This window comes from Gopherus evgoodei, chromosome 4, assembly GCF_007399415.2.
Source record: "Gopherus evgoodei ecotype Sinaloan lineage chromosome 4, rGopEvg1_v1.p, whole genome shotgun sequence".
NCBI lineage: Eukaryota > Metazoa > Chordata > Testudines > Testudinidae > Gopherus > Gopherus evgoodei.
This window is the reverse complement of record NC_044325.1, coordinates 12510765-12523441: the sequence shown is the minus strand read 5'-3', so window position 1 is coordinate 12523441 and position 12677 is coordinate 12510765. Positions and strand designations below refer to the sequence as shown.

Genomic DNA, 12677 nt, shown 5'->3' with positions numbered 1-12677 from the left:
TTGAGTTGGACCGTGGTGTAATGCATATCTTGGGAGTCAAGAGAATTGAGTGTAATTCTGGGTTTGACATTGACTTGCTCTGAGACTTGAGTGATTCTTTTAATCTCCATCCCTCAGTTACCTCCTATATAAAATGGTGTGATTTTTTTATGGATGGAAAAAGCACTATAAATGCAAAGTATTATTGCCATTTTGCAGTGGGAAAAGACAAGAAAGAGGTAATACTTAATGTTAGGGAGCAGAGTCACAATGTAAGTACTATACTTACAGAGTAGCTATATTGTTACTTATACCAAGGAGATTTGTATTATTCCCATATCTCCAAATTATTTGTTGTTTGACTTTGGACCAGTTGCTTAAGCTCCATGCCTTGGTTTCCCGTTCATAATGTAAATAATACATCCCCATGGGAATTGAAAATAATGTCTGTGCTGCCTTGAAAAGTGCCATATAAGCATTAATTATTAGGTGTCCACTCCATCCCGAAGGAGCAAAGAACAGAATTGTACAAGAGAAAACAAGCATTGCTCCTTGTATCCTAGCTCTGTTACCTTCTGCTCGGTGAGGAAGAGTCTCAAAGGAATTGAGGGGTGTTTTGGTAAAAGTATTTGCTGTGGCGATGGAAGGAAAGGAAAAACAGGAGAAAGTATAGAGATAACAATGGAGATTTCAGCTTCTGCTGCTGGAAATGCCGTAGTGGTTTAAACATTAAGTCTGAACTTCTTAGATTCTCTGAAGCCACAGGTTCAAACCTAGACAGGATTGCCTGAGCCCTCAGTGTCAGAGGAGATAAATTTAGTTCTGTGTACAATAAATAATCTCTAAAGACTATATGGGGATTTTCAAACGTGCCTAAGTGATGGAGAAGCACAAGTCCAGTTGGAAGTCAGTGGTACTGTGTTCCCAAGTCACCTAAGGTGGGATTTTCACAAGCCCCTATGTGTTGCAGGCAACTACATGTTTGTGATGACTCTGTAAAAGAGAGAGACCAGTTTTGAGACAAATCACTTATATAAAAATGTGGTTACTTGCACACCATTTTGTTTACATGAGCACTAAAATACTAGAAAGAACCCCAAGAATAGATCATGCTGGACATGGGCACCATCTGGTAACAAAGAAAGGTAGATTCCCAGGCATTGTTGGTTTAAATGTTATCCAGGATCTGACAATGTCTGATAGCAGACCCTTGAAGAGTTTTCACAGTGATGGTTTCTTCCTCAGTAATGATTAGTTGAACTGGTTTTAGTCCATGGACCATCCTAATGAGTAAGCATTGCTGTTCTATATATCCATAGAGATTGGCTTACATGCATGTATATTAAAAGTAGAAGTTGGAAGAGCAGAGGGATGTAACTCTGATTTCTGTTGTTGGCTGAGGCAAGGTTGTAGAGTGAAGTACGGCCAGAATGGGAGTCTTAGCTTCATAGGCATGGAAAATAATTAATTTGATTCCCTGTTTTGGGATTAGGTATATTTTTCCCTCCCTCAAATCCTGTGGAGTTTTCATAGTCCAAGCTATATAACTTCATTTTTGCTGATTACGGTCCCTAGAAAACAGTGAGAAAATCTGTTCCGAAAAAATGAGTGTTCCAGTGAGAGTCACTTGGGAGAGTGAGCACCATGTATTGTAGCTGCTTTGCTCTTCAAGCACTCCCTGGATCAGCTTTGCGATTGACTGTAAAATAAACCATTTCTGACTTCAGATAATGTTCAGTAAGGATAACTGCTAGGGGGAAGAGAAGAACTGTGATGCAAGTAAAGTTGCACAGGATCTTTCAAGACAAGTGACCAGCACAGGTGAATGGAAAGATTCTTTCTTGTTGCAAGTGTTTTGTGATGCTGTTTCACTTGAACTGTGTTTTCTTTATAAAGTTACTGAAGTAGGTCTAGAAAGTTCCCTTCAGAATCTTTCTGGTTTCCCCAGCAAAGAAGAGTGCCTGGCTATTCTGAAGAGCTGGCTTTAAATTGGTTATGTTTCAATTAATATGTCTCCTTTAAAATCAGCTGGCCAGCACATACTGTGTTGCATTCCAAGATAAAGAGAACTTTGGAGCAGAGACTTCTCAAAGGTTTCTGTCTGACTCTCATGCTTCTACCACATTCAGAAAATCAGACTTGTCTTTTGTACTAAAATTGTACTGCATAGCAGCTTCAAAAATATTTATGGTCTTTGTAGTTCATTTTAGTATGAACATCTTTTTTTTTTATATTAAATGGTGAAACTCATTTAATGTTCATGAATTTGTAGAAGTGGTGGATAATGGTGGATTTCTACTTCACTGTGCACTAATCACTTATATTTTATGTGGTATCACTTTAGAATTTTTAAATGTTAAAATCAAGTAAATGAAAAGTTTTATTTTAAAACACGTATATTTTAACTTTGAAGGACACTGAATTGTATGATTGGTCAGATGAAGCACATCTTGGCTGCAGAACAAAAGAAGACCGATTTTAAACCAGAAGATGAAAACAGTGTTTTGATTCAGTATACTAATGTGAGTAAACAAATAGAGATTTGTCAGTAATACACTGTAGCATTTTGAAGATAATTTGAGCAGTGTTGGCATTTTGATAGTGTACGTCCAATTACTTGTACATCTGATTAACATTCAGGCTTGTTTCACTCTATGCCAAGGATTCTCAAACTCCTTCACAATGTGAATCCTAAACTTGATGGGAATATTCTCAGTTTTGTTGTATAATAATAGTGTCCAACAGCCCCAGTCAGACTGGACTAGCTGCCGTACAAACACAAACTCCCCTTCCCCTAAAGTACCATCTAAATTAACATGGACCTTAATAGACTTAACTTAATAGAGAGTTTGTCATGCATCTGCCTTCCCGTTTGCAAGTCTTCCCAGTGATAATGGCAACAATTGCTTACCCAGAAAAGTAATATTAGGGCAGTATTTAATGAATTATGGATGTCTTTCAATGCAATTTTTCTGCTGAAAATGAGGAACGCCAGCAGCAAATGGTCAGCTGGTGATCCATAGGTCGTTATGTGTGAGCCAGTGCTCTGTACATTGCTCATGATTAATCTGAGACTTTGCTTTCCAAATGTTTAAGAGGGAAAGCTTCTCTCTAATCAGTTAACTTACAAGCAATCTTTTTATAGGCCTGTGTCAAAGTATGTGGCTATGTCAGAAAGCAAGTGGAAAAAATTAGAAAATCTATGGATGGTAAGAATGTAGACACAGTTCTGATGGAGCTTGGAGTTCGTTTTCATCGACTTATTTATGAACATCTACAGCAATATTCCTACAGTTGCATGGGAGGCATGTTAGCAATTTGTGATGTGGCTGAATACCGGAAGTGTGCCAAAGAGTTTAAGGTTAGTGTATGTATACTTAATACGTGTGGTGTTTAGAGGCATACATAAAATGCCTGGATAGCAAAACAATATTTTTGTTGAAAAGTGTCGTTCATATAGCCACATTTCACATCTTTTGCCTTCTAGTCACAACTTACCATACATTTTAGACTGTAGATTGCCCTAGTACCATGGCAGCAGCTTTAATCATTTAATAAAAGACGTCAGCAAGACCGTCTTTTCCAAATAGTCCTCATAGCTGTCTCCTAAATTCACTTGCTTTGTGTGATGAGCTTACCTGAGTCAGTTGAGCATCTCACAAAGCAAGCTTGCCCTGATTTTATAAATCATAATAGCCACCTGGGATTTAAAATTCTGAAACATAAAAGTCCTTTGGTGGCTTAACCAAATGCTGTAGTCAGAGTTAGATCCCTGACCAAGCCAGGCCTCTTGGGTTAAAGCAGGGGGAATCCTTCCTGCTTGTCCCAGCTTCAACCAAAACTGGCCCTTGGAAGAAGCAGTCAGCCCATTTTATCTTGCTTGCTGGGCCTTGATTGGCTTCTGTCTGCTTCTAGCTGCTGGAGAATTAATCCTTTTTGGTGCTGCAAGCAGCTGACCTGGAATGGCCTCTAGACAGTTCTTGCCGGTTCAGACTTGCTGCTTTTTTTCTCACAGACATATTCAGGTGGAATGGGTCAAGGTGGTGGTGGGGATTTCAGCAGGGAGTAACAAATGACTGCTATGCACCAACATGTATTATTTTGAATGCAATTCAAAAACACACTGAGTGTTTTCATGTGTGTGTAGAATTTCACATTGAAATAAGTTAGGAATGTACGCACTGCCAGACAAGATAAGACTTGTGGTCCATCTAGCCAGTATTCTGTCCTCAACAGTAGTCAGAGGCAGGTGCAAGAAACCCTGCATTAGACAGATGCAGGACAGATTATATTACATATTAGGTGTCCTCCTAATCCCTTTTAGGTATAGATTTAAGACCACAAACATCTAAGGATTAGTCTCTTGCAAAATTTGTTACCATCCACTATTATAACTCTGGATATTCTTTTTATCCTAAACATCCCATTGTGCTAACTTTTTGGCCACAACTTCCTGTGGCAATGAGTTCCACAGTTTACTTACATGTTATATGAAAGTATTTCCTCCGCCTGGATTTGAATTTGCCATATTTAATTTAACTGAAAACCCGCTAGTTCTTGTGTTTATGAAACCGAGCAGAAGCTCCCAGCCACCTCCATATCATTCATTATGTTACATGCTTTTAAAGCATTATGAAGCTGACTCATTTTTATTATTTCCAAACCAAGCTTCTTCAAATAGCAGAAGCACTTGTTCTTAATGAGAGTTAAGTTCATGGCAATTTTGAAGCTTTAATAAATCAAGGCCATGTTATGTTAGAGCACACAAAAAATCTGAAAAAATTCTTTGTGCAAACTATTTTTTCATGGTGGAATAACAAAAATAAAACTGAACTTTACCAAAAATGAGAAGTAAGCGGGTAACTTCTTCCAGAAAGCTATAATTGCATGTAATTGGGTATTATAAAAATACCACCTCAGTCATAAGTAGTGTAACTATAATATTAGTGAGTGGTTGTGGGTTTTTTTTGTTTTGTTTGAACAATTTTCACACATTCTCTGAATGGTCACATCTCCCATTTCTTCTAAAACAAAAGTACCCAAATTCATATACATTTTTAAAAATTATATCTGGCTTTTGAAAATTGCTTTAGTCGGTTTTTTACAGAAGACACAAATGAGTCTCCTGTGTGGAAAATAGCACTGACATTCTGGATGAACTGTGCAGCAGCTATTTCATTATAAGACTTATATTTACTTTGAGCATTTTTACTGTGTTTTTTCTCTCTCTCTCTTTCAAACAGATTCCATTGGTGTTACAGCTTTTTGACACCCTGCATGCACTCTGCAATCTTTTGGTGGTAGCACCTGATAACTTGAAGCAGGTCTGCTCAGGAGAACAACTTGCTAATCTGGACAAGAACATCCTTCACTCCTTTGTTCAGCTGCGAGCTGATTATAGATCTGCTCGCCTGGCTCGCCACTTCAGCTGAGAATGCAGACAAACATGTTGTACTATTGCTGGGCTGGAGGTGTTAGAAAGCACAGGGAATAATTTCTTATTAAACAGCAGTTGTAATTTTTGTGCGACAATGACTGTTCAGAACAAAACAGCAGCCATATTTAAACCAGAATTTATTTGAAGAATGTGAGCAGATATAATCCTTAATTCATATTCCTTAAACGACATTTCCCCCAGATATAAATTTCTGCAAAATTACTTGCCACTAATTTTCCATTGGAAAAATGTTGGTGAAGAAAGGCAAGCGATGAATTGAAAGTATTTTAGTCCTCAATCTTGAATTATCTAATACCATTTGTTAGACTTTAACTACAGAGCATAGCGTAGGTAATGGATTACATAGACTAAAAGTATGTAAAAACATTCATCATTTTTAATAACTTAAACTTCAGCACAGCTAATCATAATCAAATTATCTTTGCTGATTGGTGTTTCTAAATCATTTCATTCTTTCAAAATGTTATCCTACGCTATACAATTTCTTGCTTTAATTAATTAGCTTTGAATTTCTCTGAGATGTAGGAGTAACAGAAACACTATCCCAAGAAAGATGTAATTTATTCATTGAATAGAACTTTAAGCTAAGCTAAATTGGAGAGGGGTTTTTGTTGTTGTTGTTGTTGTTGGAGCCCACTGCAAGGTATCAACTTCGTATGAACTCACAGCACTCTGTTTATTATCTGTCTGATAATGGCACTTTTAATTTTAAATATGTTCCTAAATGAATGCAGCCACCTTGTTTTAGATTTCATTACTATGAGGTGAAGATACTTGTCGGTTTAACATGATAGAAGCTTGTTTGTTTTTTATTCTTTATATAAACAAATTGAGATTGTAACAGAAATGAAAGGATGAGGTATAACCCACACATTCATCTGTAGATGGGAAGAATATGTGTAAAATCTAGCCAAAATCCAAAGCTGAAACTTAGTTTAACTTTAGGACACGATCTTCAATACCTGAGCAACATAAAATAGTTGCAGGTGCAGAAACTTTTCTTCCCCCTGATATATCTAATGCTGTGGATAACTATTACTGTATGTGTGTTTAAACAATAGGAACTTAAGGTGCGTCTGAGATGGATCCATGTTGAGTACAGTAACTGAAGTGAAGTAATGGGGATGATGAAATATTTGGGGTAATATTTCCCAACAGTTGAAAATTCTGTAGTAAGTGGTGACATTTTCGAGCCAGAGAGCTCCTGTAGAACTCGGGTATGAACTGTGTTGTTTCAGCGTTCTAAGTTCCACTCATTATCGCTGTGCGGATCATTTGTAGTGCTCTGTCTTAATTCTACTCTGCAGACTTGGCATATTTTCCACAGAACTTTCTCTCTCTTCTTCAGAGTAGGTTTTCCTAAAATCTACTTTGTCTCTCCATTACAGCTATCCTCTGCCAAATTTTTTAAAACTTCCCAGGCTCAGTCAAAATTGTTTTTTTCCCTTTATTTTATATTGAGCAGAGAATTATATTGGTAAACAAGAGAAATCAAGTATGCCAGGTTTTCCTTCAAAGCGTTCTGGGAAACTGTGGCAGTTTTGTCCAGATGTATAGCTCTATTCCTTGGCCATGGCAGAATCACAAAGAGTTCTGGATACTGGAGGAGGCACATGCTTGTAGTGTTGCCATTTTTAGAAAGCTCTGATGTGAATTCAAATTATACCTCTCTCTGTTACCTCTATAACTTAAAGCCAACAATTTTAAGATAGTGGCTTTACTAACCAATATAAAATCTTTGTACAAAAAATGTCAATTTGTAAACACTTCAGAACAGTAAACAAAACCACTAGGCATCATTTTAAGACTGCAAATTACAGAAATGCTTCAAAATGTCTCATGTTGTAAATTTCTTGTTTTGAATTATATTTTAAAATTATATAAAATGTACTCACCATATTATTTACTTAAATTGTGGTGTTTTCCATGCATAAATTCAGTGCAATATTCTCTATTATGTTTATTAAAATAATGATGATGAGATAACAATAGGTGAACACTTAGACATGTAAACACTCAATAAAAAAAATTCCCTCCACATGCCTTTTTCATTCCATTCCATTTCCATATTCTTATCTTATATACATTTGTATAAATCCCTTTTATTAAAAAAAATCAATAAAAGTAATTTTACTGATCAAATTTATTGATTAGTGTGGGCCTTCCCTTCCCACTTTTAAACAAAATAAAAAACATAACACAAACCTTTCATATAATAGACTATTATTACCATGAAGTTTACTGTAAAAATAAATTTTGGGTTGGGATGGGGCAGCTATAACTTTTATACATTTCAAAGTTTATAGCTTTTATAGCATGTAAATTTAGGAAAATATTTTCAGGAGTTTCTAAATATAATAGCAGTACTATCAAAAATACAAATATGCTTTTTTATGTGTATGTAATGAGCCAAAAGTACTACTTTTCTAATGTTCACTCTTGGAACATTGGTTTTTAACAGGCTGGCAGCTGAGTGAATGTTAAAGAGGAGGTATGTGTATTTGCATGTAATTATGCTGTCTCCAATTGTTAAAATGGTTTTGCAGTAAATTATTGTAGGTTGGAAAATAAGCTATGTTTTTACAAGTCCTATAATTTATTAACATGACTTGGTATTGTGTTGTATTTGCGTAAGTGCAGAGGGCAGAAGAAAGCAGGCTCTTCATAACAATATAACTCAACAAATAGAAAAAACAAAAATCAGGAAATGGAGGATGTGGTGGACGAGGACGGAAAAAGGGAAGTTCTAGGTGGTTAGAAAGAGAGGATAGTAGAAAGACCATGAAGATGGCATAAGCTAAAAGGATCTGGAGAATAAGCAATTTGTAAGTAAAAAGGCCAGTGCCTGAAAAGGGAAGGCTAGAGTTCTAAAATATGATTTAACCGGGCCCATATATCAACAATATGGGAGAACAGACAGGATTGTGATCAGAATTCTTTATACAAGATCCCATCCTTATATTAAATGAGATACTGCTTTCTGTGAGAAGTGGGAAATATACCAGCAATCTGCAGTTTAATTGGAATGCAAGAAATTTTCCTGGAGCCAAGTTTGTTTTCTTTTTCAAGGCTCTCAGTGGTCTGTAGAATGGTACATGGCTGTTTGAATTGCAAGATACTGACATGCAGAATGTCAGTTTGCTGTGGGTCTCAAGCAATTAGTAAAATAACTTGGTTTTTCTGCCTGTCTCTAAGTGCATATAAAGCACCTACCATGGTTTTATTTAAGTGCTGCACGTAACTTACAAATACAGTGAGAGGTGCCTCAAAGGGAGTCCAACGTCGTCTGAATCTAACTGGTGCCCCTGTGGATGGATGTTCAGTTTCTCTCCTGCGCTAGGTTGTATTATGTTTCTGTGGGGAATGCAACGGCAAGGAGGTGCATCTTATTAATGACTGAGAGGCTAGGACTCTTCCTGCTCTTTGGAAGTGTGCCCTGTTTGGCCTGCTAGCGCTATCCCCAGCTTCCTCAAGTCTGTGTATGGGTGCCAGTAAACCTAGCGTGCAGGATGATCTTATCTGCCATGGAGGATTCCTGGAGGAAAGGTGACCTTTGAGATAACGTTGGACTATTGTGGCAAGGGCTTTGTCAATCTGTATCAGACTCCTGAATTGACACGGTAGTGCAGGAGGAACCGGCGAAGGCTGTTGGGAGACAGGCACCAGCTTCATTGCCATCACCTCCTCAAATATCAGGAGAAAGAGCAGGCAACTATCCTCCTCCCCCCTTCCTCTTTCACCCTCAAGAAAACCCTCCCCCCCAAAGTACCTCATCTGAGGGAGTGGAAGTTTGAGAGTTCAGTTACTACTGACAACTCAACACTTGGCTATGATCTTCCCTGATCTGCCTGTGGGTAAGGCTGCACCTCGCAGGGATAATTCCCTTCTGAGCACTGCAGGTGGGAAGTTATAGACTGATTCGTCCAGCACACATCCTCCTTGCTGGAAAGGTTTGTCTTCATGTATAGTGCTACACTGGTGCAGCTGTGCTGCTGAAGTGAAGACACTGCTCTGCTGACGGGAGAGCTTCGCCATCAGCATAGTTAATCCACCTCTCTGAGGTGAATTTAATAATAAATTTAAAAAATCTTGGGACTAACTTTGCAGACCATCACCGGTCAATCTGCTTATCCCTTTCCCCAACTACCATCTCTGTCTTGCCCATTTAGATTTTATGCTCTTCGTGGCAGTAGCTATTGTCTCTTACTCCGTAAATGGTGCCTCGCTCTTGGTTGGCATTATCCTAATACTAATAAATAATAGTAAACTTGCAAGAGTTGGCAATGCTGCTATTGAGTGGATTTCACTTCCCAATCCCTCTTTACTTCTCTTGCATTAGAGCCAAGTTTCTTGTGCTTTAAATCACTGGAGTAGATGTCACCTTTTGATTAACTCCCAGGCCTGCTTCTGTAGCTTGTAAGAAAACTTGTTTCCAAATGCCTTTGTATTTTAGTGGTCTCCATAAGAAGGTGGCAACATCTAAAAGTGGGTAGTCCAACCTGTTGAGTGAAGGTGTAGTCAGTCAATACATAATGTGGCAAGGTCGTACTGTTTCTAAATCAAAATGAGTTGGGCGTTGTCTACTGAGGAGAATGTGTTACTGGTCTCCATTGAGCTGAGGTTAGACTAATCTTGCCAGTTTAAGTGCAGTAATTTTGAATTTAGCAAAATACTGACTATTACAGTGCAGCCATAGAACAGCCAGTTAACGTGAGCTTTAATCTGAAACCTTTTTATAACATTCATTTTATTGTAAACAATTCATTAAAAATAACTTGTTAAGGCTTAGACAAGTGGATTTTTGAAGGTTGCTCATTGTGCTTACCTATCCATCCAAAGTCAATTTGAGTCTGAATATATAACATTTTACTCATAATAGCAAACAGCTTCACAGAAGAGACATTTATTCTGGAGGCATAGATTCAAACTAGACAGCAATGATGCATTACAAATATATAATTATTTGCACTAATATTTGAGCAGGTGGAATGGATTAGTACATGGTCAACATTACATTGCTGATAACATGTATTTTTCTGTATTAATATGTACTGTGCAACATGTATTAAAATTGTCAATAATTCATTTTAAAAGTGATACCAATATTTATATTGCTGTGTTCTGCAGTCAGCAAAATGAATTGGTAAAATTTGCAAAGCTGGGCTAGATTTAACTTTAAAAATATTTAAAGACTAGAATTAATTCTCTCCTTTAAAAAACAAAAGACCTTGCTATTTCTTTTTAAATGTCAGTAAAGTTGGGAATTAGCAAAGTATGTATAATATCCACTGTCTGAATGAGGGGATATTTAAAAGAGGGTGACAGGGTGGGTATGAAGAGACAGAGAGAAGTGACTTACATAAGCTATTATCTCTGGGACAGGTAAATAAAGTATAGAATTAAGAGTAAGCAGGAATATTATTACAGATATAAAGGCTTGTCTAAATGGGGACACTCAGGGAAATTAATCCAAATTAACTAAAATTGGAAATTTAAAGTGAATTGGTAAAACCGCATAAAACCCTTGTGTGGACACACTTATTTAGAATTAAAGTGCCCTTAATTCGATTTAGTTTGTCTTCACTTCCAAAGTGACTTAATGTGAGACACCTTAAAAGGGCCTGAGGTTTAGAAAGTGCTGAGCACCCACCCTCTGAAAATCAGGCCCCTTTAACATGTCTCAGGTTGGGCACCCAGTGTTAAAACTGGTCGGGAGTTTTATCCGATTTCTTTTCCATCAGAAAATACTGACTCATTGAAACTAAAGCTTTGCACAGACACTTACTGGTTTTGATGGAACTTTAGTCAGGAAGATTTCTCGGGGCTTGGTGGGAATTTCTGGTCAAGACCACACAGATAGTTTAGAGCAGGCTAGAGAGACTGTTCAAAGACTACCAAACCTGCCTTTCCCTCTTATCTCTCCAGTCATGCACTGGCCACAGCTCACCTGGACTAGCAGATCTCTCCCATGTGCATATATGCAGGTATTGGTGTATACAGTCATCTCTTGCAGACAGCTTTGAACATGGCTGATTTCTTTTTCTGTTCTATGTAACTTGTTTATCTTAAAGTAACATCATGTATCCAAAAAGCTTCTTTAAAATGTAATGGCAGCCTGATACGGTATCTAACACTGCCTGCTATTAGCATCCGTGTGAATGAGCACCCTACTGAGATGGACAAATAAAGACTTGCTTAGCTATTGTGAATCATCTTGCTTTTTCTCTGTAACAGTGAGAGCACAAGTAATAATATAGAGGTAGAGGGTTAAGTGTCGTTCTAGTGGTTGAGACCGCAACTATCTGACTGTTACCTAGGCAAAATAAGGCATATTTGTGCCAAATTCATTGGTAGTGTAACACGCACAATTCCATTGACTGGAATGAAGATATTTAATTATTTTATAATATTCATGCACATTAGACACAAACCTTGGGCTTCTTACATAATGGGAGATTTCCTTTGGAGCATAAATCCAGCATGACTTTGAGACCACTAATGCTGCTTCAGTTTAACAATTCCCACACATTTGAGATAAAATAGGTAAACTGCTTGGCTGAATTCTAATTTAGTAGAAGCTCATAACCATTTTCAAGTTGGTCTATTAACCCCTGCCCCCCGTACATTGCTAAAGAAATTCGATAGCTTAGATCAAAATTAGTTAAAGTAGCATGTAGGCATTACAATTTCTGTTTAGCTGCTTCTGCTCAAACCACAAACTAAGCCCTGGTCTACACCGTGTGTGTGTGTGGGGAATCGATCTAAGTTACGCAACTTCAGCTACATGAATAATGTACATAGATCAACTTACCGTGGTGTCTTCGTCATAGTAAGTCGACTGCTGCCGCTCCCCCATCGACTTTTCTTGCACCTCTTGCGGTGCTCAAGTACAAAAGTCGATGGGAGAGCACTCAGGTCAGTTTATCACGTCTAGACTAGATATGATAAATTGTTCTTTGCTGGATCGATTGCTACCAGCCATTCCGGCGGGTAGTGAAGACATACCCTAAGATACAAGCTACCAAAATGTCAGCTACGTTGCTGGTACATAAACATAGTACTAACCTTAGCACGTGCATATTGGATACAGCTCACTTTTTAGTGATTTGGATACTAGGATGGTACTTTAGTTAGAAGTTGGAAATTATCCTTTTCTGGGAATTGAAAAGTAGCTCAAAGTTACTTTTGGGAGGTTACAAACATCTGCAGTATGAAGTACAATAGATAATAGTCCCCGTAA

General features: G+C 37.6%; 1 protein-coding gene across 2 annotated transcripts in view; it reads left to right on the top strand.

Annotated features, from left to right (window-relative positions):
- Positions 1-11646, top strand: part of EXOC5 (exocyst complex component 5) — a 47136-nt gene extending 35490 nt beyond the window's left edge. For both annotated transcript variants that reach the window (XM_030563000.1, XM_030563001.1), the window contains exons 16-18: positions 2393-2501; positions 3125-3340; positions 5223-11646. In XM_030563000.1, coding sequence (XP_030418860.1) covers positions 2393-2501; positions 3125-3340; positions 5223-5411 — 514 coding nt within the window. In that variant the 3' untranslated portion in view covers positions 5412-11646. The remainder of the gene's footprint in view (positions 1-2392; positions 2502-3124; positions 3341-5222) is intronic.
- The last annotated feature ends 1031 nt before the right edge of the window (positions 11647-12677 follow it).